The sequence below is a fragment of the Urocitellus parryii genome, chromosome 12 (genome assembly GCF_045843805.1).
Source record: "Urocitellus parryii isolate mUroPar1 chromosome 12, mUroPar1.hap1, whole genome shotgun sequence".
Classification (NCBI taxonomy): Eukaryota; Metazoa; Chordata; class Mammalia; order Rodentia; family Sciuridae; genus Urocitellus; species Urocitellus parryii.
Genome location: NC_135542.1, coordinates 36,987,039 through 37,014,851, shown reverse-complemented (window position 1 = coordinate 37,014,851; position 27,813 = coordinate 36,987,039). Strand labels below are relative to the sequence as shown.

The 27,813-nt window shown below is 42.0% G+C and overlaps 1 protein-coding gene across 2 annotated transcripts in view; it reads left to right on the top strand.

Moving 5' to 3' along the window:
- Mboat2 (membrane bound glycerophospholipid O-acyltransferase 2) overlaps positions 1 to 27,813 on the top strand; it is a 126,541-nt gene that overhangs the window by 33,533 nt on the left and 65,195 nt on the right. For both annotated transcript variants that reach the window (XM_026401136.1, XM_026401063.2), the window contains exons 2-3: positions 11,906 to 12,051; positions 17,446 to 17,523. In XM_026401136.1, the coding sequence (XP_026256921.1) occupies positions 11,906 to 12,051; positions 17,446 to 17,523 (224 nt within the window). The remainder of the gene's footprint in view (positions 1 to 11,905; positions 12,052 to 17,445; positions 17,524 to 27,813) is intronic.

Below are 27,813 nucleotides of genomic sequence, written 5' to 3'. Positions count from 1 at the left end.
TGGATTTTAGGGCCAGTGGGACATTCATGATTCTTGGCTTGAAGTTGAACATTGTACCTGCTGGTACTGGGATTACATAGAAAGTCCTGTTTCCCAGCTTTCTAAGGTGGGATGCATTTGAGACAAGAACAGAACTCTTCTCTTACCCTGCTCTCCAAGCAAAATATTTAGGACAAGCTGTTTGTTCATCTTTTTCTTTCTTTTTTTTTTTTTTCCATTTATATTTCCTTAAATCTTTTTACTTAGAATTTTTTTTCATGGCTTTTTAATGTTTTTGGTGTCAGAGTAAGTAATAACTTCCTAAGGAATATTTTGCTTTTTAAAAGTACCATTAAGATAGGGTCTGACAGTGATTTTAGAACACTAAGCATGGGTGTTTTAGAATTCAGAAGTTATTGTATCAGAAGCAGAGAAACGCCTACTTTTCTTTCTTTAGTGTGTACAAATGAACTGCAGAGTTGATGGAGAGTCTGGAAATGGTGCTCTCCAAGTAGCATTTGATAAGTTGAACTGGCTTATTGTGGAAAAGAGGGTTGTGGAGCTGGGTTTGAGGAGCTGTCCTTTGGGAAGATGATGAGGCTTATTTTGTACCCTTCTAGAGAAGACACAATAGGAGCACTTCCTTCAGAGTTGAGTGTCGGTGCTTCTTCAGCGCCAGATTCTGTGCTCTGCATGGGAAGCGAAGACAGGCTCTTCCTCCAGCAGATGGTGGCAGGTCACCTAGATGCTGTGGAGGGGAAGTCGGCAGTGTGGTGTGACCGTAGAGAGGGCACTTGTCTTGGTTTGGCTAGGCAGAGAAGCCAGGTGAATGGCAAGGAGACTTCTCAGAGGAAGTGTCACTGAGGCTGACCACTAGGCCTCAGAAATGACAACCAGACATTTTAGCTTAGCCGGAGATCAGGGAACACAAACAGAGGAACTGCCACTGACTGTGGTGCGAATGTCTTTGGCAAGAGCGGTCAGTGAGGTCAGGCCAGAGTGGGTGTGGGGGAAAGGCGACAAAGTGGCTGGTTCTCACTGCGTCCCTGCTTGTGGCATCAGTGGGAAGTACATATAGAAACATGTTTGAGAGACTCTGGAGACAGCTCCTGCTTGTGTGTTTGAAGCCAAAGGCTAGAAAGAGTCTGAAGATGGCACTGTGGTCCTTGCAGGTGGCAGAAGTGGGGTTCTAAGCCCAGGTGGGGGGAGCAGTGGTGGCCGCTGAGGCCTGCCAGGAAGAACATTCCTAAGTGTGCTGGCTTCCAGTTGGAGCAGACTGACTTGTGGAGTGGCAGAAGGGTGACCATCGTCCACAGCACTCTCCAAGGGCCCTTCTGAAAGGACCTGGTGCTGGACTGTGTGATCTTGATTTTAAGATTTTGTGTGTTTAAACCTGCATAATGAACTTGTTAATGCTGATTGATTCTCAGTGCTACGAATTGCCTTCCTAACTTAATTTGCATATATAAAACAACGTTTAGAATTTATATCTCGGGGCAGACTCAGGAGTATTTAGGCAGCAGGTACAGTTTTCATGTTACTTTTTTTTATTGTGAACATGATACAATAGAGGAAAGATATAAAACATGTATAAAGAATGCAGGCTGCCAAAACAAAAGTCTGTTTTTGCATGATGTCCTGGGCCATGGCTCAGTCCCATTTCCCAGCTTGCCTCCCATTTTGGTGGGGTGTTTACTCACTTTGCCTGTGAATGTAAGGAGCGACCTGTGTCCTGTGTTTAGACTTGAGCTCTTTAGAGACAAGTGCCTCTTTCTGTGCTCTCATGCTCCCCATTCGATGACTAGGTGCAGCAGTGATGGGGAACCAGGACCTCTGAACCCCTGAGCCAGCAAGGCAGAGCAGGAGGTCTGCTTTGGACTGCCGTGGGACCTTCTGCTTTGTTAGAGCTGTTTATTATAGCACCTTGAGTTACCATAACTAATCGTGAAGTCTAACAAACTAAGAAATCAATATCCGTGTAATTGCCTTGGGCCAAAAATAAAGCATTACCAGCCCACGAAAGTCTCTGTATGTCTCTCCCTTTTGTAACTTATTCCCCACTCTGTAGATGATGGCTTTGGTGACTTCAGTGATGATCATTTACATGTTCTTCTTTATAGTTTTATCGATGATATAGGCATTCCCAGACAATATGATTTGTTGCTTGCTTTTTGAAACTTTATGAAATATGTTTATATCTTGTATGTATTCTATTGAAAGGATTTTAGAGATGTGTGACCTTGTTCATTCAACATTGAAGTCAATGCATACTATTGTAAGAAGCGACAGTTCTTTCATGTTCATTGTTTGCCTAGTTTCCCATTGTTTTAATATGCAGCAGTATATTTGGCCATTTTGCTGTTAGTGGTTTTTTCCTTGCATTTGGCTGTTATGAACAACACTGTACTTGAACATTCTTGTACGTGTGTCTCCTGGTCCCCGAGTGTTTGGCCACAGCTGTGTCTTCCATCCTGTGAGGAAAACCAGGCGGCTCTCTGCAGCATTCATCGGCTGCGCAGGAGGAGTTCCATTACTCTGCATTCATCTGCCCTTGATGATGTCAGACTTTAAAATTTTAGCAAGCCGCTGGGTGTATGGTAGTTTTGTTTGACTTTAGTTTGTATTCTAAAATTTTAAAAAGTGGTTCTTTCCTTTACCTTTGGGCCCTATCATCTCTGCTTGGCTTTGGTATTGGTTTGTGGCAGATGATGTTGCTGGATGAAACCTTTGTCTTCCAAAAACTACATGTGAGTTGGGCCTGGGGAAGTAAGGGAAAAAAATAAAGAATTCAAGGTTGCATTTCAAAAATGAGGAGAGATTCTGGGGCTGGTATTTCTAACTAGCTGTCCAGGTGGTTAAGATGCAGTTAGACTTTGGCAGGCAGAATCCCATGGTGCCAGGAAGCAGAAGGGGGTTCTAGGTATCTTGGGCTTCTGGCTGTTTGGCTTATTCTTCTCCACGCTCCTTTCTATCTGAGTGGGGTCTCAACTGCCATTCATCTTGGGAGGGATGGGCTGAGAATGAAAGCATGTTATCTAGAATTTATGTATAGTGGTAGAAAATTAGCATTAAAATATATTTTGTATTCCATCAACAGAGATGTGGATGTAACAGATTTTGTTGGTTGCTTTCATTTTTATTTATTTATTTATTTATTTAGAGTGAGAGAGGAGAGAGAGGGAGAGAATTTTTAATATTTATTTTTTAGTTCTTGGCGGACACAACATCTTTGTTGGTATGTGGTGCCGAGGATCAAACCCGGGCCGCACGCATGCCAGGCGAGCGCGCTACCTACCGCTTGAGCCACATCCCCAGCCCCATGTTGGTTGCTTTTATTGATTTGTCATGGATTGTAATCACTTTGAGCTGTCTTGAAATTAAAGTTTTTTTTTCCCTAAAGGTATTTTAAGTCAGTTCTTGGCATATTGTTAAGTGTTTGATACCGAAAGGTAATTAACAAATTTGTTTGGCATGTGTGTCAGTTTAAGTATTTTTTCATAAAAGGAAGAAAAAAGTTTTTTTACCTTTTGAAATAAAGTAGACAAAATATAATGGTTTATCCATTAGAAGTATAATGAACTACAAATGCTGGTCATACATATAATTTTAAACGTTGTTGTAGACACATCAAAAGTAAAAAGAAACAAGCAAAATTAATGTTTATAATGTGTTTTATTAACGAGTATAAAATATTTTACATGTAATCAATGTGAAGTTATTAACGAGATGCTTCACATTCTTTTGCTTTTCGTACTACATTTCCAAAGTCTTGTGTACTCTGGCACTTGAACACATCTCTTTTTAAAATATCCACAGACAAGTGCTGTTGGCCACATGTGGCTGATGGCTGTTAATTAACAGTGCAGATCCATTAGCAAATTGCACAGGTATAAATGCATGGTTTGATTAGCATTTTGAATACCCCAGAACCTTCTGTGTGTTCCAGTAAGGGAGAGGAGATGTAAAGCAGAGAAAATGCAGTCTGTTGTACAGACAGAATGTGAATATGTGAAATTTTCACATTTCTTTAGTCACATATTATAGTCTAGACACCCTTAGTAAAATGAGAAAATGGTAAGATCGGGTTTAATTTGGGACTAAAAAGAAAAAAACACAAGATGAGAGCCTGGAGGGCAAGGTTCCTATCCTGCTGTGCTTGCTCTTTGCTCTTACGTGGAGATGATTTTGACGTCAATGAGCACCAAGGATAACTTAGGTTTAGGAATGGAATATGGTATATTACTGAGAATTATAAGATCTTAGTACTGGGAGCACTAAGGTGCTGGGTTTAAATAGGAATCAGATCGGTGTCTTAGTGTTGAAAGTGGGGATTGCAGAATTCCTGTTTTCTCTTACTGATTTAATCACATTTGAGCCATTTTCTGGTTTTTAAAAAACCCACGTGGATATATGTTCAGATATTCTTGTTTTACAGTTGTGTGTGTGGTGCCAACAGCAAAAGCACAGCTCTGAGAGGAAGTGGCTGTTGGAAGAGACTGTAAAGAAGGTGAAAGGCAAGCTGGGGGCTGTGACAGATGCTCTCTGCAGCTCAGTTTCTAGATTTTTCTTTCTTTTTGGTGGGGGAGCAACACTGGAGATTGAGCCCAGGGATGTGCCACCACAGAGCTACCTCCCGAGTCCTTTTTTTAAGTTTTTGTTTTGAGACAGTGTCTTCCTTAGTTGTCCAGACTGGCCTTGAACTTGCTATCTTCCTGCCTCAGCCTCCTCCTAAGTTGCTGCTGTTACAGGCAGACACCATTGTGCTTGGCTTGGATAAATATTCTTTTTTTTTTCTTTTGGTGGTGCTGGTAATTGAACCCAGAGTATTGCACATGCTAGGCAAATACTCTCCCACTGAACTACATTCTTAGCCTGAAGTAAATGTTCTGTTAAAAAAAAAAAACAACCTGAAAAATTCAACATAGTAGAAAAATAGGCAGAGGAAGCTAAACATCTAATAAACATGAAAAATGCCTGGCTCTAGTAATCAGGGAAATACAAATTAAAAAACAGTGAGACAACATTTTATATTCATTAGCTTGGCAAAAATCAAAAGTCTTGACAGTACCACCTGTTATCAAGTGAAGAAAGGAGTCCCAGTTTTGCAACATCTAGTCTCTAGATGTTAAAGAGTTTGCTAGTGTCATCATGATGAAGTAGCCAGTAAAATCAGCATGTTTTATACACTTTTGTTGGAATTTGAAGGAAAGCTCTATAAACGACTTTTGGATATGAATTTGTTCTGTCATCTCTAGGGATTGCATATGCCTTCTATTGTTCATGGAAGTGAAGGCAGGAAGAAGGAAGTGAGGAGGGAAAGGTTCAAGGCCACACTGACCCATAGTAGAAGGTAGCTGGGAGCACCACCATGGCCATGTGTGAGTTTTCCACTAGGGCTGTCACACAGCAGGCTTATTCTCATGCAAAATGTCCATTTCTTCTAGATATTTAGAAGTACTTAATATATTTTTTTTTTAAAGAGAGAGTGAGAGAGGAGAGAGAGAGAGAGAGAGAGATTTTTAATATTTATTTTTTGGTTCTCGGCAGACACAACATCTTTGTTGGTATGTGGTGCTGAGGATCGAACCTGGGCTGCACGCATGCCAGGCGAGCGCGCTACCGCTTGAGCCACATCCCCAACCCAGTACTTAATATATTTAAAAGTGGAAAATTGTAGAATAAAACTTTTATATGTAGCTCTAAAAAAAAAAAATAGGGACCAGCTGAACTCAGACTTCTGTGGAACTGTAAACAGGCCCCTGCTTCCCGGGAGAGCAATTGAACACTGCCAGGTGGAGCCCAGTTGCTGACTGGAAGCCTTCCTTCTGGTCAGACACGCGCTGTAGTCGCGTGTGCCAGCATGGACGAATAGCATCAATGTTCAATTGTAAGAGTTTACAGTTAGATTCTCACCATTTTTATAAAGTTAATCTTTCAAAGCAATCCAGTAAGTAAATTATATAGGTGGTGAGAGTGGAAATGTGCAGGAAGCTACTAGCCATCTTAAGGCTGGCAAGTACTCTTGTAGGCAGGGAGTGGAGAGGACAGGGTCGGAAAGGAGGGCTTTGCACCAGAGGCTTCGCTGTTCAGAAATGTGGGGAACCCTGGGCTGTTTCCAGTTTGCATCTTTCTTCATTACCTCCCTCCTATAGGTACCGCCTCTGTTGGCTTGCTATCCAAGTTTCCTGGGTCTGAGCGTGTGGAAGCAGAGTAATCTGTGGTTGGTGACATGGGCTCTTGAGTAGGGATGTGCCTGGTTGTGGATTATGTACTCATTCCTGTGGTTGAGCATGTTGCACATGCCTAGCACACACTTAGGACGTGCTGAGCACCTACCATGAATGAGGGTGGTGTGTATTAATTAATGTCTAGCATGTGGTCAGTGCACAGGAGGCTGCCAGTGAGTACAGATGAATGCATGTTTAATGAACGGGTGTTCATAGATGGGATTTCCCTTCTGTCCTGCAACTCGCACTTCATTTACTAATATGCTTGCCGATCTTACCTGTTAGAGCGGACAGATCCATATACTTCCCTTTACCACATTTAACAATCTTGTTTAATTGGTAATATCTGTGACTTATCTGTTAGTTTCTTTTTCCACATGATGTATTTTTTCTTTTGACTTCTTGAAGTTCTTTCTACATATTTTTAATATGCTTTATTATGTGTTTCATGGGGTATGTGTATATTTTTCCTTGACATTGTTTTAGTTATATATCAAGTCAGGAAAAACTAGCTAGGTTATACACTAACAGGCCATCCGCAGACCTCACCAGCTTAAATCACCAAGTCTGTCTTGCTCTTTGTGTAATCATGGGCGGATGGAGGGGCCTGCTTTGCTCTCATTTCTGGAACATTGACTACAGAAAGATGGTCCTGAAGATTTCTTTTCTGGCAGTTGAGAGTTCTTGTCCATGCATCATCTTAGCCAGCAGATCCCCAGTGGAGGTGAAGTGCAGTGCCTCTTGGTGGTTAATGCACAAGTCTTTAGTTAGGGTTGAAAAAGAACATTTCTTAGATCTGAATGAGATATTGACATTTTTAAGTTTGCATACCTTTTTGTCCAATTTGCTTTTGGTAGTTCATAATTTTCTCATGGCTATGTAAAAGTTTTCAGTATATTAAATAAATGTCATGTTTTGTAGATATTTTCCCCCACTTTTTGTTTTTTGCTTTTTTTTCTTTGCATTTTCCCGTATATAGTTAAAAAATCTTTGTATTTTCAAAATCTACTGGTCTTTTTTATGTCTTTTTTTTTTCCCTTGGGAAAGGCTTTCAAATTTCCTCTTAAGGAATCTCTTAAACTTCTTTCAAATTTATTTTGACTTATTATTAAATTCTTTGAATCTCTTTAAAAGATAATCTTGTTGCTATTACTTTGAAGTTTTATGAGCCACTAAGTGCTAAGGTGGCTTTCAAACTCCCTGTCAGACACTAACTGTTAAATTGAACCCAGTCCCTCAGTGTTGAAAAAAATACTTCCCTTACACTATGTAGAATAAGCACCCCTCTGTCCTATCTAAACCGTGGCTTTTCTAAGTATTTTTAGATGCAGTTTTTTTTTAAATTTTGTTTTTTAAACAAAAATTTCTTTTGTAAGAAACAGATGTGTTATAAATAAGTCTTCAAAAGGTTTCAGTTTTTCGCTGTTGCCCTCTTTCTCCTTTGCCTGTGTTGTCCACCTTTGCCTCCCACTACCGCATTACTGAATGCAGTTTGAAGGCTCATTACTTCAGGGGTTAGGTCATTTCAATACGATAAGACGTACCTCAGTACTGGGGAGGAGGGTTCCAGAATCCCCCTCACATACCAAAATTCATGGCTGTCAAGTCTCCTATTTAAAATGGTGCAGTATTGAATGTGACTTCCTGTATACTTAGCTCATCTCTGGATGATTTACAATCTTAATACAATGTAAATAGTTGTTATACTACAGTGCTTAGAGAATAATGACAAGAAGAACAGTCTGTTAGTGTTCAGTACACACACACACACACACACACACACACACACACATTTTCCACCCATGGTTAGTTGAATCTGGTGATTGTGGAACCTGCAGATATGGAGGCATGTCTGTATTTCCAATAAAATAGTTTTTGAAAGAAGAACATAAAATCTTTTTAGTTTACTTCTTTCCACCTGGAAGAAAACTTATATAGAAAGATAACAGTAACAGGCCAAAACAAGTGTACAGTAATTCCACACAGCATATTTTTGATCATGTTTATTAGCTATGTGAAATGGCCTTTTGTGGGTTTTTTTGAAACAGAACAGCCACACCTAGGAGATAGCATGTCTTTCAGAATCTTGCCTGTAGCAATTGAGTGTGATCTTCAGACCACCTCTGGAAGCAGAGGCTGGGACAGCGCAGGCTCAGTCAGACTTGGGCTTAAGTCTTCCTTTATGTGACCTTGAGCTTGGTGCTTAGTTGGTTGAGTGGCTTGGGGTGGCAGCTCCCCGTTCTTGGGACTGGATGATGGAGTTAGTGCGAGGAGCACAGTGCGTGGTGGGTAGCGCGACCCGCAGCCCTGGGGTCCTGAAGGAGGACCTGTTGGAGGTGCGTGCCTACCTGCACTCTTGCTCTTTCTCCCTCCTCAGAATCCGTTTGCCTTTCCAGCCCCACCTGATCTCAGCGACTAAGACAGATAGGATTTCTGTGTGGGGAAGTTTTACATTTAAGAACTTTCAGGGGAGTTATTGGAATTTGGGGTGTACGTCTTCTAGTCTCTCCTAGCCAAGTAACAGATGATCTGGGCTTTTCCATCTGGCTGTCCTGCACATCTTGATAGGAATGACGCTGCTCCCCTCCTTAGAGTTGTACCACTGACGACTGTCCCAATCTTATTCTTCACAGGCAGTTATGAGGCCTGTGGGCCAGGGTTGCCTTTGGGAAGCCTCCCCTCTGCAGGGGGGTGGGCGCTGCCCTTTCCCTGGGTTTTTTAGGCCTTAGCACTGGATTCCTTCTCCAGTTCTGGACTGGGACTGTTCCTCATCCTTCCTGAGCAGGACCACATTCTGTGCATCTTCCTGTCTCCCGAATGGTTACCTGGGCAGCTGGTGGGTAAATGTATGAATTCTTAGTCAGGCTCCCTCCACACTGGGACTTAAATCTTCTCATCTATAAGATATGGCTCTGAGGAGTTGTCAGCTACTCTCACCACGATCACCAGTGGTGGCCAGATCAGGAGGCTCCTTTGGACTTTTGACACTTGGCAGTGACCATGGCTGCTTGAGCATTTGCCCCCACCCCAGGACTATTCATTCTTACACTTCTGCTTGCTCTTCTGTTGCTCTTGGTGCTTGGTCTTGGGTATGAGCTTTGCAGGTCTCTGGGATTTTGCCTAAGGTTTCCTGTCATGCTGAGCTGTGTTTGCAGTGTGCCAGCTTGTCCCCTGGGCACTCCCAAGCCAAGAACAGCTAAGATAGAGTCCATTTCCCCTAAACTGCCCTTGCTGCCCACCTTCTCCCCAGCGTCCATCAGCTGTGAGCTGCCTTTCCCATGCTCTAGTCCCTGTCTAGCTACCCACCCTGACCCTCTTCTTTAGCTCACTTCTCTCCCAGCAAGTCTAGGCCTCTGTCCTCTGGGCATTGGAGCAGTGGCCTCCTACAGTGTTCCTACATGCGCTTTGTTCTTCTCCTTCCTATGCAGAAGCAGAGTGCAAATCACATTTTCTTAAAGGAAAAAAACATTGTCAATGGTTTTTCAATGCTATATTTTATGGCCCCTCCCTCCCTCTCATCTCCATCCCCTGTTCATTTTTCTCCTGCACTTTTTTTTTTCTTTTTTCTTGTGGTGCTGGGGTTGAACCCAGAGCCTGTGCATGCGAGCGAGCACTCTACCAACTGAGCTGTATCCCCAGCCCTTCATTTGCACTTTTAATCACTGAGTGCTTCCTTAATATTGTAGGGTTTCCCCCCTTTTTCTTACTGTCCAGCATGATGGTTCTCATGCCTTGAGGATTGTAAGAATGTGTGCACGGGTGTGTGTTAACAAAGACATTCGGGCACCAAAGATTTTGATTAGAGTAAGATCTGATCTCCTTTTCTTGATCTAAAAAGATGACAGTTTGAAAATAGATGGTCACAAAGATTCTATAAAATCTGTCCGGTATGTCAGTAGTTCTAAAATGTTTCTATAGTAATCATATTTTTTTTTTTTTTTTGAGTGTGTGTGGTAGTAGCAATTGAATGGGGCGCGGGGGGGGGGGCAGCTGCCACTGTGCTACATCCTCATCCCTTCTTAAATTTTGAGGCAGGGTCCCTCTGAGTTGTAGAGGCTGGCCTTGTACTTGTGATCCTCCTGCTTCAGCCTCCCCTGTTACTGGGACGACAGGTCTGCGTCACCATGCCCAGCTTCACACTTTTTGTCTGTTTCTTTGTTTTTAATATTTTTAGTTGTAGATGGACACAGTACCTGTATTTTATTTATTTCTTTTTATGTGGTGCTGAGGATGGAACCTAGTTCCTCACATGTGGTAGGCAGGTGCTCTACGACTGAGCCACCACCCCACCCCCCACACTTTGTTTTAAATTATATTAATATACAAATATGGGAAGAGGGAGAAGGCTGAGGGAGAAGGAGGGAGGTTCCTCAAACAAAGGGATTTGGAACTCCCTACTGCTGTGGCCCAGCATTTCCACCTGCTTGGTGACATTCACCCTCAGGCTTCTCCTTTACGATGTCCTTAACCACTATCTGCAGACTTTTTAAAGAGGCTGTCTAATATTGATTGAAATCCTGTGCACATGTTTCCTTTGTATATTAGATATCAGAAGCACCCTGGGCGGGTGCTGGGCCTGGGCGTTTGTACTGCCTGTGGCTGCCCCTTGGGCATGCACGGCTAGGGACTTATAGGTGTCAGACCTTATTTTCCTCAACTCTTGGGTAGACGGTATTAAATTCTTTTTCTAAAATTTCTTATTAGGAAAGAAATTTCTTTTTAAAGAATTTCTTCAAAATCATATCCTAATTTTTATTCAGAGATTTGAAAGAAAGAATTGATATATTTGGAAGTTTTTTGACTGTAAAAAGCTATGGAAGTGCAAACAGTTTTTAATATCAAGAATACTGACTTTTCTGATGTATTTTACTTTGGGTTTGATTTTTTAAAATGCTGTTGGAACCCTTTAGGAGCATAAGTGCTGCAGCCTGTCCGGGACACTGGGCTCAGGCGGGTGTGTCGGAGCGCTGCGCCTCTCGGGGGCCACGTGGTGTCTGGTGCTCACAGATTGAGGGACACAGCTTCCTGGACATTCTGTGAGAATGTGCCTCGCAAGAAAGAAATGGTGGGTTTCCTTGAGGCTCCGCGTGCCCGTGAAGACCATGTTCGGAGCCCTTCTGTGGAGCTCTGGGAGAGAGCAACCAGGGCCCCAGAGCCTTGGCCTCTCCCGGGGCTTTTGTGGTTGCTGGCCACTGTGAGGCCATCTGGAGGTGCTGCTGGGGACTTGGGGAGGTGTTTCCCTGTGGCTTTCTGAAGGCCGCAGGTCTGTCGTCAGTCCTCTTGCTGTCCCTGAGACTAAGCCGCCAGGGCCCTTGGTTCACAGGCGTGGTGTTTAGACTGCACAGGCCCCACTCCCACTGCCAGGATGCCCTGGAGCACTGTGGAGGCCAGCTTCTCTTCCCCCAGGAGAGTTAGTGCAGGGCTCCAACACCTGGGCTCCCTCTGCCACACAGGTGCTCTTCCAGACGCCCCGACCTGGGCCCATCGGCCCATCTGACCGTGCCAGGTGCAGTGTGCACAGAGGGTGTCCAAGCTTGAGGTTCCTCCCTGGGCAGGCTGGATTTTTGTTTGTTTGTTTTTTAAACTGGAAGCTCTTAATTTTATGTAAACATGATGTTTTTGTCCTGAGAATTTAAATGTACCATAAAATGAAAAATTCAAGTCTGTTGCTAATGCAAAATTTTGATTTTTCTTTACAGGTCAACTTTGTAGTGTGCCAACTCTTTGCCTTGTTAGCAGCCATTTGGTTTCGAACTTATCTACATTCAAGCAAAACTAGCTCTTTTATAAGACATATAGTTGCTACCCTTTTGGGCCTTTATCTTGCACTTTTTTGCTTTGGATGGTAAGTATTATTTTGATCATGTTTAAATGAAGACTATTTGGGTATATTTGAGAATTGAGCTGCTGAAGATACATTTAAGAGTTTTGTTCTTTTATTTGCTTATAAAGTTTTCTCTCAAGACTTAAAATTTTTATTTTTAATAGCAGAACAAAGAGTGGGGAGTGGGCTCTCACTCTTTGGTTGGTCTTAGAGAGGAATTTACTAAATTGTAACTTATGAAAAAGGACAGATAAAAAAGGATGTAAAAAGACATTTTCATCTGGCTGGGTAGTTCTTTGCAGCATTTTGCAAATCTTTTATGCCAAGACAGAACATTTTAAATGGCTGTGGTGCTGGTGATGGTTTTCTTTCTCTTTTCTTTCTTTTTTTTTTTTTTTGATGCTAGTGGCTTCTAAGAGTCTGGTAATGTCCATATTGAGAGAGCTCTCTTACCATTATTTAGGTTCTACTGTTGGCAAAAAGAGTGTGCTCTTGGTGCAAAAGTTATTTATGATGGAGAGCTTTATTTATGTCCTTCGTGTGGGCCTGGGTAGTCCTTCAGTGAGCCCCTTCTCTATCGTGGGCTACCTGAGAGCCTTCATCCAGAACAGCGCCTCCTGGGTGCCAGGGAGAGCATCTTAATCAGGTGGACTCTTGGTGAAGGGCTGCTTGGTGCCTCCCTCTGGTGTCTTTTCTAGGACACTTACCTTGCGTGTCACTTGCTGATTGCTCACCACTCCAGGAGGATGGCAGGCTGCTTGAGAGCAGAGTGCGGTGAGGTGGAAGTGCACTTGCGTGGTCTGTCCCAGCCACTTGCCACCTCGGGGTGTGGCACCTGCAGTCTGATGACACTTCTGTTTGTTCTGGGATGATGTAGCATTCTGGAGTGTGTTGGTATTTCTTAGTCTAATTTTTGCCTCTGGCAATTGCAGGTGTTTCCTAGAAACTCATGAAAAGTCACTGAGGAATAATTTATTGTGTCCCTGCCTGCATGGCCCTGTGGCCAGCCTTGAGTCAGGGTGCTGTCTTGGGCATGCATGTGTGCAGGAGGAGGTGTGAGTTGATCTCCCAGGTGGATCCAAACATGGTCTTTTCCATCCTTGATGACATCAGATTTGTGTCATCAAAGTTTTCTTGGGTAGAAACCAAGGCTTCTGGTAAATCATGCAATGGGGGGAAAATATAAACATTAATGTGTTTATATTTATTTATGTTTATTTATAAACACCCATTTAAAAAACTTTTTATTATGAAAAATTTTAAACACAGGAGTACGCACTCTCAGTTGCCCATTACCAGCTTCAACAGGTATCAAACCTACCATTCTTACTTATCCCAGTTTATTTTTCTAGAGTGAAGTACATTTCTGCCTATACATTTTACACATAAGTAACTTGGGTTTTCAATATGTACTTGTAGAATGTTCTCATGAGGGTTGGAGGAGGTTGGCCAGGGCATATCACTCAATTTGTGGCCTGTGGCCTGTGGCAACGGTGGATGATGATGCTGGGGCCCTGTAACATAGAGGTAGGGCCGGCAGGTTTCTCTGCTTCACTGTTCTTTACTGAGGAAGCACTTCCTTGATATGCAAGCTGCCTTGGACGCTTCGTAACATGGTGGCACATGATACCTGGCTTTAATATTAGATAATTGCAAGGGGTTTTTTTTGGTACTGGGCATTGAACCCACGGGCGCTCTACCACTGAGCTACATCCTGAACCCTTTTTAATTTTCAGACAGGGTCTTGCTAAGTTGCTGAGGCTGACTCAAATTTTCGATCCTCCTGTCTCAGGCATTTCAGCAGGCACTGCCATGCCCAGCTATGTAATCTTCGATTTCAAGTTATATGTGATAATCAGGATTTTTAAAAATTGAGTTTTCCTTTCTTAAAGGAGAAATCCATTTTGCCCTCCTTCCTTTGGGAAGAGAGGTGTTGATGCCTCTGCATCATGTGTAAGATCACTCTTTGCTAGTTGAATTTAGCTAGTGAGAAGTGAAATATTTTTCTCATTTACATTTTAGCACTTCGTTTTTCAGACTTAAGGCAATCATCTGCTACTGGTTTTTACAACTTCCTTTTGGAAGGACATACATTTGTACTCTGTAATAATTAATTATTTTACCTACTTCTGCTTGTTCTCAATTTTTTTTAAACTATCATCTGTAAGGTTTTTTTTAAAAAAAACTGAAAATTAGTTAATAGTTAAAATCATTTAAATACCTTTGGTAACTGTATAGGGTAATGAAATGAAGCTTAGACTTTGAAGTCAGATAGACCCTATAAGGTCTGGGGGCCTTGCCTGTAGCGGTCTGACTTTGGACTTGTTATTTGACCCCTCTTAGCTTCACTTGCTTCTGTGTTAAGTGCAGTCAGTGATTATTCTGAACACTAAAAGCCAAGGTGCTACAGCAAATGCTGTGAGCAGGGGCCATTACTCAAGGTCACTTATGTGTCACAGGTTGAGTGTCCCTTATCAGAAACGCTTGACCAAAAGTGTTTCTGGTTCCATAGTTTTTGAAATAGTTGAGCATCTCCGATCCACAAACCTGTCCTGGAATGCTCTGGAGGCAAGCCGTTGGGAGTGAATTTGTAGATTACAAATGCGAGAGCTGGGTTCCTGTCTCCTAGTTGGTGATCCAGATTGGAAATTTTTGTGCTTATCCAATTTCTTTGTTAGTGTTTATCATACAGTATTGGAGTAGTGTTCTTGTTTTATTTGTGTGTTTCTCTCTAGACTGGAAGCTCTCTGAGGCCAGAAATGGTGTCATCTATTCTTATATTTCCAGTGTCTACCATAGTGGTTTTCAGAAAATGACAATTCAGGGGACGGGGGTTATAGTACAGTGGTAGAGTGCTTACCCAAAAACCTGGAGACCCTGGGTTTAATCGCCAACACTTCAAAATAATAATAATAATAATAATAATAATAATATTCAATAAGTAGTTGAAAAAATCAAATGTTTTCAGCCTTTTTAAAACTTGTGCTCTATTAAATAAATTTATGTCTATCTTGAGTGTGATTTGAAATTCAAAATAAATAACATGTGTTAGTTAAATACAAATTAAGGCTAGCTGGGTGTGGTAGTGCATGCCTGTAATCCCAGTGGCTCTGGACTGGAGGCTGAGATAGGAGGATCACAAGTTCAAAGCCAGCCTCAGCAATGGTGAGTTGCTAAGCAACTCAATGAGACCCTGTCTCTAAATAAAAAATACAATATAGGGCTGGGGATGTGGCTCAGTGGTTGAGTGCCCCTGAGTTCAGTCCCTTGTACCAGAAAATAAAATAAAGTAAAAAATAAAATAAAAATAGGGCTAAGCATGTGGCTCAGTGGTGGAGCATTTGCCTAGCATGCATGAGGCCAGCATGGTTCCATCACCAGCGCCTCTATCAATCAGCCAGTCAGTCAATAAAATACTAATACAACTGAAGTAAAAAATAAATTAAAATTTGGGGAGAAAGCATTTATTTTCAAAGTGTTCACACAGCTGAAAAGATTATGATGCACATTCTACCTCAACCCGCCCCTTGAAGAATCAACCAGTGGACAGGTTGGCCAGAAACAACACAAGTTTTCTTGTTGACTAGAATACCCGCTGGGTGTCAGACCTTAGTTTCCTTAACTCTGAAATTATGAGGGTTGGTTAGAGAGCATCTTAAAATTCTTTTTCTAATTTTTTTTTCTAGAAAAGAAAACTAAAGAATTTCTTTAAAATTTTCTAATTTTTTTACTTTATTAATAATGCTTACTAGTTGGGTGCTTTCCCTGCCAGGTAACCCGGTCAGTGCTTTCTTGTATTCGCTCAGTCCTGAAAGACCCAAGTGGCTGTTGTAGATCCGTTGCACCCATCTTCCTAATGAGGACAGGCGGAGTCGCTCAGGAAAGCATGAGGACGTTACAAGTGCAGTGACCATTCGAACAGCAGCTGGTGCTGGATGTGGAGGTGCTCTAGACAGCTGCCCACGCGTTGCACTGCACCCACAAGATTGCCAGGCAGGTCGTCAGAATGGCGATGCCAGGAGAGTGGGCACCTGAAAGTTACCGTAGGCACCATAGTGCTGTTTGAGAAATAAAATCATTGGCCTCAGAGTTTTCATGTCTTGTATTCCAAGGAAATTTACTCATAGAAAAGTAAAACTTTCCCCAAAGAATACTACAGCTTATTTTCTTTTCTCTTGTTTAAGATAAGTACCTTTAATGAGCTGTACTCTCAATTTTAAAAGCCCCTGAAAGAATCTAGCAGGCCCTTCAACATGTTTGCTCAAGTCTGTGAGTGAGTTGTTGTGCTGGCAATAAATAGGATGTGGATGATTTTGAGAAGGATGTGTGTTAATCATGCTTTTCTTTTAAGCCTCTTTTATATTTGAATTTATACTCCTAAAGGTCTTCAGCCATCTCCTAGCGCTCTGACCTCGGCAGTACTGCAGGCCAGCATTGTGTCCTGTGTGAGAGAGGCAGGAGCAGAGCGGCCTGCCTGGCCCAGTGGGCAAAGGGAGTTGCTCCTCTGTGCCTGCCTTGGACCTTCTTCCTTACGTACGGAAAGTGTGTCCAAATATTTAAGTAACTTTTCTACATCAGTGGTGGCAGTTATTTCATAATGATTAAGTTAAAAAGTGATTCTAATCATAGGTTTTAGACATTTATTAATACTTCAGTTGTACACAGTGATTTGAAATTTTTATCATGAATTATTGATGCCACCAAAGGAGAAAGATTGAAAGAGGGTGCACGCACATGCGTGACCTCAGTGATGGTGTGATGGATTTTAATCCCAGAGATCCTAATCCTATGTTGCCTGAATTTTGTGAAATGAATGGATAAATTCTCTCATTTGTTGATTTCTACATTAAGATATTAGAAAATGCTTCCATGTAAGCCAGAGTGTCTTGTAGATACATTACAGCAAATTATCAGATGACAAATGTATTCTAAATTTATTAGAATTGTTTTGTGAATAGATTTGGGCATACTCATTTTTTAGTAAGTGCTAATACTCAGTGCTTTTTGTTGTATTGTGAGTACAGTTGTTCAACAGAGAAAGGCAGAGTCAAGCTAGGGTTGGAGAAGGCAGCTTGGGAACAGTGGATGTTGTGCAGGGCTTCCTTGAACGCTGCCCTTCACTCACTGGCTTGAGTAGGAGGAAGGCTGTGGTCCTTGAGCCACAGACCCCACCCTGCTTCCTGTTGCTGGGAGACATGGAATCCTGGGCCACTGAGTGTAGTGTTTAGGGGTTGGTTTCCAGTTTCTGGGGCTGAACATGGGACTACTTCTCCAGTGAATTTTTGGCTTTGTAGGTTTTGTTCCTTATTTTTTTAATCTGGGAATGTTCTGGGTTCTGTCTAAGTATTTGTTAGCTTAAGTTATTTGAGCTCAATGTCTGTGACTTCTTCTAACAGGACTCTTACTTTGTTACAGGTATGCCTTACATTTTCTTGTGCAAAGTGGGATTTCCTACTGCATCATGATCATAATAGGAGTGGAGAGCATGCACAAGTGAGTACTCAACTCAGAGAATTTTATTTGTTATACTAAAAATAATTCTGAATCATGATTCCTTAAGGGGAAAACTGCTGAGTTGGTGCTACGCATCACTTCCAGTCACTTAGAGTGCAGCTGCTCACCTCTGCATTGCTGGCATGTTAGGGTGGCTAGTTCTTTGATGTTCAGGACTGACCTGTGCACTGAAGGACCTTTAGAAGATCTTGGCAGCACCCCCCAAGTGTGACAACCATGAGTCCAGATGTTTTCAGATGTCCTGTGGTGCCATATTGCCTCCACTAGTCGATAGGTGACAGCAGTGAAGTGGGGTGGAGTGAATGAATTGGAGAAAGACTTGGGTAATTTAGAAGGGGTGGATGATTGATGGGTAGTGCGGGTAGAAAATAAGGAAGTCCCAGCTTCCATACTTTACTCGAAAGTGGGGGTCATTTTGAGGATATAGAGCATTTCAAGTGGGTATTTATTCAGCCCCTAAAACAATGTTTGGTGTATAGTAAACACTCAATAAGTATTTGTTGAGTAAATAATGTTGACTTTAAGTAACTGGAGACATGTAATGGCAGTTGGGTAGCTGGGTCTACACATTGGGATCTGGATAGGTGGATTAGAGATATAAATTTGGAAATAGAGATATGTAAAAGGTACTTAATGTAAAACCCAGGGACAGAGCATACTAGCAGTTCCTGCTGGAGTGTTCCATATTACCTGACAAGTGATATATAACATTTGTCCATTATTTTTCAAAATTTGGAAACACAAATGTCTGCAAGAGTTTTGCACAAGAAATCAGCCCAGCAGCTTTTGATGAGTGCTTTTCTAAGTCTCACTTTATTTTGCATGGTCTGTGTTTACACTATTCATCACCCTTCTGTTGTGTTCTTCATCAATCAATGGTTAAAAGTTCTTGAAGTTTGAGTTAATTTTTTTAATATTTATTTTTTAGTTGTAGTTGGACACAGTACCTTTATTTTATTCATTTATTTTTATGTGGTGCTTTTTTATAGGATCGAACCCAGGGTCTCGCACATGCAAGGCTGAGCCACAATCCCAGCCCTTGAATTAGTTTTTATAAGAGAAAAAAAGAACATTTTGGTGGTGTTTTAGGTGAAGCAATCTGCACCTTTATGATCCTGTTTTTAAAACCTTGTATAGATGGCTGGTTCAAAGTAAAACTGCAGTACCCTTGATATCTGATAAAAACTAGCTGTATGTTTTTCATCTGGAGATGGTAGGAGAAAAACCAGATTACGTTACTGAAAACAGGATTTATGTGCTACTTACTTGCTAAAGCAGAAGTAATATGCCTTGGGGTTAGAAGGTTAGTTAATTCATAGCAAGAAAAAGGAAATTATTTCTTTTCTGAACCAATAGAAATCTGTGAAGTTAACTTTCTAGTACTTTGGATGAGTACTGTTCAATATGGTAGCCACTAGCTACATGTGGTTAATGTTAATTTAATGTAATATGTTAATTAAAACTTACAGTTCAGGTCCTTAGTTACACTAGTCACATTTCAGTTGTTATATAGCCACATGTGACTAACATAGAGAACTTTTCTGTTATTCAGAAAATTCTATTGGATAGTGATGCTTTAGAGACAAATAGTTGGGTAAAATCTTTATGGTAAGACAGATAGTTGTGTGTTTTTTCTTTATGTAAGTTTTCGGAGAGAAAATGATAGTTGTGTATATGTAACTGACATTTAGAACAGAATTCAGGTGTTGGAATCTGACACTGCTGATGGAACAGATTAGGATGAGTTGGGTTTTGCCATCTGAATTGTTATTAGGAAACAAATAGCAGGGGAATAATTAACTGGAAAAATGTGTGTTTTGATATTTTAAGGTCTCTTCTGTTTCATTTTATACCCATTTATGTTTTTGTGTTTGACTTTACTTTTTCTTTCTTGTTACTCATATATGCTCATTTAAATTTTTTTTTTTTTAGTTGTAGATGGACACAATGTCTTTATTTTTGTTTGTTTATTTTTATGTGGTGCTGAGGATCAAACCCAGGGCCTCACGCATATGAAGGAAAAGCTCTGCCACTGAGCTACAACCCAGTTACACTAGATGGATGGGATTTGAACATTCTTATGTGTTGCTCAAAGTTATTGTCCATGTATTATACAATTCTACTTACATCTTTCAGTCTAGTTTTATGTGGTATGCATATTTTTTGAACAGCCGGGTTTTAAATGTTTAAAACGAATAATTTGTACTTCTCCGAGTACTCAACAGTTTTAAATTTCTTGAATCTATCTGCTTTATGGTCTTTATGAGGTGTTTATTGTATCGTTGTTCTCTAAAACAGATCCGTGTGTAAATTAAAATCTTTTGACACAATATAAGCTTGATTTTTTTTTTTTTTTTTGTAGCTCCCTTCATTCAACATTCATATACAGGCTGTATTATTCTGGTCCATATTAGGTAATTTACTTGTGAAACTTAACTTATTCTAATATTCAGTGTTTTTTTTTTAATAGCCAATATTTTCAAATAAACTTTAAAAAATTTGAGGAAAAATAATTGAAAAGTTTAGATGATAAAGACTAAGGAAAAATATTTAGGGAACAGAGTATTCTTACATATCTTATTAGTTGGTTTGGGCTTTTGTGACATAGTACCATAAACTGATAAAAAATGGAAATTTCTCTCACAGTTCTGGAGGCTGAGCAGTGTAAGATCAGGCTCACAGATTTGGTCTGGTGCAGGCTGGCTTCTGACTCATAGTTATTGAGATTCTCTTTGTAACCTCACGTGGTAGAAGGAGCAAGAGAGCTTTCTAGGTCTCTTCTCTATGGGCATCAATTTCATGATGAGGATTCTGCCATATGATCCAATCACATCCCCAAGACTCCACCTCCAGATAGCCTCACATTGGGAATTAGGTATCAAGATTGACATTTAAGCAGTGATACAAACATTCTGTAGTGCTACACATTGGATATTAATTCTTCTTAATTTAAGAGAGTGCAATGTTTGCCTGATTCACACAGCAGACTTTGTAAAGGACCAAATAGTGAACTTTGGCTTTAGGCTTGTAAAACATATACACTCTACTGTTATAGCTCAAAGACAGCCACAACAAATGAGCATGGCTGTGCTTCAGTTATGTTTTATTTACAAAAGAGGTTGTGAGTTGAATTTGTTCAAACATGAAAACTAAGATTTTTAAGAGTGGGAAGCAGAGAGACTCTTTATACCAACTTAAAAAAATGTTATAAGTTTGGTTTTTGCTAAGTGTAATTTTAAATGTTAAATAGCACAAATAGTAGACTATCTGAGCTTTGTATATTAATGGCTCACTTTGAATTACTGTTCTAAACCAGATAGTTTCCTAAAGAGATGGTGGAAATGTTTGCCTTCCTCTTGGTATAACTTATTTTGGTAGAAGGGAAGTGGAATAATGAGGTTAGAGCTGATATTTAACACTGAAAGTGAAGAATATGTTATTCAAAACAACAAAAAAGGAATATGGTAAAAGTAAAGGCTTATAAACACATAAATTGTTATTTTATTAGAGATGAACAGTCCAGCTGGGCACGGTGGCCATGTCTGTAATCCCAGCGGCTCAGGAGGTAGAGGTAGGAGGATCACAAGATCAAAGCCAGCCTCAGCAATTTAGTGAAGTGGTAAACAACTCAATGAGACCCTGTCTCTAATAAAATGCAGAATAGGGCTAGGGATGTGGCTCAGTGGTCGAGTGTCCCTGAGTTCAATCCCTGATACTCCAAAAAAAAAAAAAAAAGAGAGAGAGAGATATGGCCAGTCTAATAGTGAAAATTTTAAATTGATTCACAATAGCATCAAAAAGAAGAATATGCTTAGGAATAAATTTAATGAAGCATGAGACAACTACACTGGAAATGAAAAGCACTGCTGAGTCTAAGTGAAGTTAGCCAATCCCCAAAAAAACAAATGCTGAATGTTTTCTCTGATATAAGGAGGTTGACACTCAGTGGAGTGGGGAGGGAGAGCACAGGAGGAATAGATGAATTCTAGATAGGGAAGAGGGTGGGAGGGGGCAAAAAATTAGCAAGGATGGTGGAATGTGATAGACATCATTATCCAAAGTACACGTATAAAGACTTGAAAAAAAAAAGAAAAGCGCTGCTGAGAAAATAAAGAAGTCCTAGATAAATATACCATGATAAATATACGAAGGTATACCATGTTCATGGATTGGAAGTTGTTAAGATGGTATTTTATCTGTATTTGATTAATAAATTCAGTGTATTCCTGTTAAAATTCTTACAGATATCTTTGTAGATGCTGACAAGATGATCTCAAATTTTAAGTGGAAACACAAAGGACCTGGGATAGCCCCTAAAGAAAAAGTTGGAGGGCTTACAGTACCTCATTTCAAAACTTACTTTAAAGCTCTAGTAATTAAAATAGTGTACAACAGGTGTGGGGGTAGAGGTAGACATGCATATTAGCTGAGCAAAATATGGTCAAATGATTATTGACCAAAGTGCTAGGGCAGTTCACTGTGCCAAAGGATTATCATTTCAATACTGGTACTATGACATTTGAACAACACATGCAAACAAATAATCTTTACCTTTACCTTAAAACACACACATACAAATTAACTTAAAATACATTGGAGACTTTCATGTGAGACCAGAAATTCTACCATTTGTAGGAGGAAATATTTTTGACAGTGGATTAGGTGAAGGTGTGATGATGAACAACAAAAGGAAAATTGATGGTTTTGACTTTATTTAAAATAAAACAGTTTGGTCTTCAGAAGACACTGTTCATAAACTGAAAAGGCAAGCCACAGACTAAAATAAGTTTGCAAAAATTTATCTGCTAAAGAATTGTAACTGGGGGCTGGGGTTGTAGCTCAGTGGTGGAGTGCTTCCCTTGCATGTGTGAGGCACTGGGTTCAATTCTCAGCACCACATAAAACTAAATAAGCAAAATAAAGGTATTGGGTCCATCTGTGCCTAAACAAAAAATATTTAAACATAAATTGTATCTGGAATATTTAAAGAACTATTACAGCTCCATATTAAGCAAACAACCCAATCAAGAAAGGGGCAAAAGATTTGAATAGACATGTCATAAGAAAAGATAAACAAATGCAACATAAGCATATGATTACATACTTGGGATCATTGGTCATACAAATTAAAACCACAGCAAGATACCACTTTACAGTCCCTAAGAAGCAGGTGTGGTGATCACATAGAGAAAACAGGACAGGAAAGTATAATGGGGCAGCCCAAGAGGGGAAGAGTTTGGCAGTTTTTTAAAAAAATTAAGCACATATTTATCATACAGTTGAGTAATTCTGCTCCCACAGAGACAAAAACATATCCACATAGATGCTCGTGTGTGCATGTTCAGTAGCCATTGTGTGCATTCACAATAGCCCAAATTGGAAACAACCCAGACGTGCAGGTCTTTCCGCTGGGCGGAGCGCTGCTGGTCAGTGAGCAGGAGCCTGCCACACACGGATGGCTCCTAGAACCTTCATGCTGAGTGGAGGAACACAGGCCAGAGCCCACGTGTGCCGAGTTTCTACAAAAGGAAGACTGTAATGAAAGAGGAAATTAGGGTTGCTGGGAGCTGGAGCTTGGGTTGAGGATTGACTGAAAATGGAAAAGAGGGAATTTGTGGAGGCGGGGGTGATGGAAGGATTCTTAAACCGAGCTTAAGGTAAATTTACTAAAATCCATTGAATTTAAATATTTTATGACATGTAAATTTTACCTCAGTAAAGCAGATGAGAGGCCCTGGGTTCCTGCCCCAGTCCCTGCCTCCCCAACAAAAATGAGCATTATAAAGGGAATTACATACAGAAAGATCAATATTAAAATTGAGGTACCATTTGGAAATGTTTGTTTTAAGGATTTTTAAAATATTTCCTCATTTTAGCAAATTTAGAAATATTTATAAGCATCCACATTTTTCCTGAATGTAGTTATAAGAATGAAGGGTCAAAAATAACATTGACCCTCAAAGGGTGGAAACCTAGATGTTAGAGGGGAGACCTGGTAGCACCCATCTAGTGTTGGAAAGGAGAGGGTTTGTTTGGGCTTTGGATTACTCAGACAGGATTGGATTACTAGTTGAAATGTGAAAAGGCACATTTTTGGTCCAAGGAAGGTTGTGATAACAGTGTGATTTGTGGAATATTGCTTTGTTCTTGAGATATTTAAATAGATGCTTTGGGGACAGCTTGGTTTGAATACGTAGGGGACAGTGCCAGCTGCCCTCCAGATTCTCTTCTGAAAGTCATTCCTGATAAGCTGTAGTTGGAGCTTTCTGGAACCCCAGAATGTGAGATGTTTATGAGTGCCAGTACCTTTCCCCCTCATACCTATAAAAAGCCCTAAATAAAGTTGAGAGTTCCCATAATTTCAATTTTGACTTTCTCCCTTTTCTCTGCCTTATGCCTCAGTTCATGCACTGCTGCTTTTGGATAGCAGTACCTCATTGTTTCCTGATGCCACCAGAACACATGGAAGGGGAGCTGCCGCCGGCCTCTCGCTCTATGACTGGACAACTGGAGCCAGGCCTGGGGGCTGGGGATTGTGGACTTGTACCCCTGTCCATTACTCCAGGTGTGCTCTTTTAAGTGATTTCATCCTGTGATTAACACTCATTCCTGGCTGTCACAGCCAGTGTGCCCTTTACCCTTTTTATGAAATGAAAAACTGTTGCTATTAAAGGAATCACACATAGCAGCTAACAGGAGTCTTTCTAGATAATCAGCAGGACTAGGAAGTACAGGTCGGCTCTTCCTGTTGGTCTGGACATCCTGCTGTGCTTTAGAGCTGTCTCCAAAGTGTGTGCTCTCAGTTTGCCTGGGGAGAGGGCTTGCCACTCTTTCCTGACCTCACTTCTGCTCTTTCAGGGACCATGCCTTGCCTCAGTCTGGCTGGGCACAAATCACGAGCCACTGAAGCAGGAACAAACTTTTATTTCCAAACTCCCGCTAACGCCATGCACGCAGGTGGTCTTCTCCCAGGACACACCACACCAACCAGAAATCCCTCCTCCTGCACTTCCCCAACCAGTGGGAATCCCCAGGAGAACTCCAAAGTAGCAGGTGGAGATGGACAGCAGGGGTCTAATATACAATTGAATACACAGCTTAACATAACCATTATCATCTCAATGGCTCTACCACTCTGGCAAAAATGCCATGTGTCATTCCGACTTGGCTATGGCTCTCAGCAATGCCTCCTGGATGGCAGCAGCTGAGGTCCATTGGCCTGGTGGTCTCTAATTGGAGCTGGGGCCCAGAGGCTGGGAGCTGTGTCACCTCCTGGTCTCTGTTCCCTTCCATTCATCTGCCTTAGGACACTTTCTGCCCTGCTCTGCCCCTTGTATGGATTCCGTCTAGCTCTGCCCTGTCCATTCCTTTTGGCCTCAGCGGTCACAGGACCTCTGACTCTGGAGCAGGGGGAGGTGAGTGATGGGATTTGCTGGGGCTTCAAGCTCTAGTGGCTTTGTCAGTGGGACAGGTTTCTCGGGTATGATACATAGGTGAGAACCAGGGTCACAGCAAATCTCTTGGGGTGCACGAATCTCAGGCCTCATTTTGTGGGAAGATGACCTGGTGGTTTTGTGGTGGGCAGGATTCCAGCAGGGGCTGTTAGTTGAGCAGTCAGTCTGTTTGTTTATTGACATCTGCATCTGTTCTTTTCACTAGACCGACTTGGGACCCTTGCACGGGGTGCCAGGCTGTCCCTCAGCCTCTTCCCTCAGGGCTGAGGCTGGGGGGAGGTGTGTTGAGTGCACACTTTAAGCCTGTGCAGCTTAAAGTAGAAATGGCTGACCCACCCAGGAGCCAGGAGAACAGGGGCAGGGTGCTGTGAGTCAGGGCCTCAGCTGGCCAGAGTGGTAGCCTGGCAGGGCCTGATGCCAGCCAGTAGCCTGCGGGAGGGCCAGAATGCAAGGCGTGGTGGTTTACTAGGCAGCCGATTGTAAGAGATTATGGGAAGTGTGTGTGAGTGTGAGGTAGGCACAGAGGAAAGGCGAGCTTGGGGAGGGGACAGTGTCACCTCAGATCACACTTGTGAGTGCCTCCCTCTCTTGGGCTGAAGAGTGTTGTGTAATAGTTCCCTGTGCTGTCAAGGGAGAAGCAGATGCATCACATTCCTCATCACGTAAGAGGAATGTAGACAGGCTGACTTCCTTATTCTGGCGTTTGTTTAGTATATAGGATTTAAAAACAGACACATGGCCTTTCTCATAGAAATACACCGTCTGGTAACGGACACACTCCCCCCATGACTATTCACGTATGGCCCAGCTAGCAGCATTGAAAGGCCTGGTAGTAGGTGTGCTGAATGCTGGCTTCATGGTCACACACCCCTGATTGAAGTTAGTGTGTATGTCACTCTTGGTCTGCCCTCCCCTGTGGATGTGGGTGAGTTGGGGCATGAACCCTTCACTCATACGCTGTTCCACCCCCAGGGCCTAGCAGCGTGCCTGGTACCTGGGGGACTCTCCGTGAGTCAGAAGAATGCATCCAGGCTGGAGCGTGCTTTCCCTGTCCTTGGCTGGCCACTTGGCCTTGTTCTCCAGGGTGAGCTGCTTTCCTTCCTGGGAAATTCTGTCTTCTTCCGCAGGAGCTTTTCACTGTGTTCTGTCTGGAGAGCTCTTCCTCCTCCCACCCTCTCTCTCACTGATCTTTGAGATTTTGCCCTCATAGACTACAAGTTCTGTGATGTCGTCTTGTTTTATTTTCCGGGTGTGGTGCAGTACCTAGGAGATTATACATTCTCAGTTTTTACTGAATGAGTGAATGGACGGAACATGACTTCTGTGTGTCAGCAGACCTGTCAGGTAACCTCCCGGATCTCATTCTGTCCAGCCACAGCCTCTGCTCCTTAAGGACCACTGGCTCATCACAGGCCTGCCCCCAAGGAGTCTGGCCAGCAGTCGCTGCTCCTCCTGCCTTCCTCTGCACCCAGGAGTGCTCCCTCACCTGATTCTTATATCTGAATCGTCTGCTGCTGGGCTGTACTTCTGTTCCTGTTTCCATGGGAGCAGAATTGGGAGAAGCAGTGGGCTGGGGTAAGGAAGGGGTGCGTGTAGGGAGCTCCCTACCTAGGCCATGGGAGAGGGAGGGAATAGCAATGGGTTTCAGGCACAGCGAATTGGCATTAGGAAGACAGGGCTTTGTGTATTCTACTGTGCTGAAGAGGCTTTTGTGGATGGTCGTGGGAATCAAGGCACCTTCTTGTATTTCATTTTTTGTTTTTTAACTTTTCTATGGGAAAATTTTGAGTTCCAAAAAATAGTCTTGAGATGTTTGGAACACAGCACAAGGGAACTGCCATTGTTTCAGTCTAAATAGCAGAAATGTGGGCCATTAAAATGGAAGAGTGGAGAACCTTCTTTGCCATGAGAAATGGAACTGAAATATTTCTTTGTAATGTTGCAGTTGATTTAAAAAAAATCTTTAGTTGCAGATGGACACAATACCTTTATTTGATTTGTTTATTTTTATGTGGTGCTGAGGATAGAGCCCAGGGCCTCACAGTGTGCTAGGCAAGCACTCTGCCACTGAGCCACAACCCCAGCCTGCAACTGGTTTTCAACAACACAAATTATGTAAAAAATGTGAAAGATGTAAGTATATGCAGTCAATTGTGGGTATCTAACATGTTGCCCCCTGGTGGGGGATTATTCTGAGAGAGCTGCAGGAAAGTGACTTCATACCTCCCTCAGGTGCCTCAGCTTCCCTCAGGTTGGATCAGTCTTTATCCTGTGACTAAAGATGTCCAGAAGCTCAGGGGTAATGGCCGTGTGGTCCACACCTCTGAACTTGGTTGAGGGCGGTCATTCATGCAGCAGTACTTTTTGCGCTGACAGTGGTGTCAAAGGCAGCGAGGAGAAGGAGGGTGACTGAGTCCCAGCCATTGACTATTCAGTGGAGTAAGACAGAAACAGTCACACTACAGGGTGAGTATTTTAAAATATTAGGAAGTAGTAAAGTGGTATTTTCCTCAGAAGTCCATTTTATTGATGTTAAAAAAATTGGCGCAGCGTAGTAGGACATGAGAAAAGATCAAACTCGAGCTTTGGCTTCCACAGGGTGGCCTTAGTATGGGTCTTAGGAGCACTGTTTTGAAGCCAGAGAGGAGTTGGGTTTCAAGCTCTGCTAGATTTCCATTAGCTTTGGGATGTGGCCTTCCTGGGCCTGCAGTGGACTCGGTGCCATGTGCAGGAGCACGGTGTGTGCACTGCATGTGTGGGTGGCTCCGTGAGCCCTTGCTGGGTAGAGGTTTGGCTACCAGGACCCCGGGTTTGA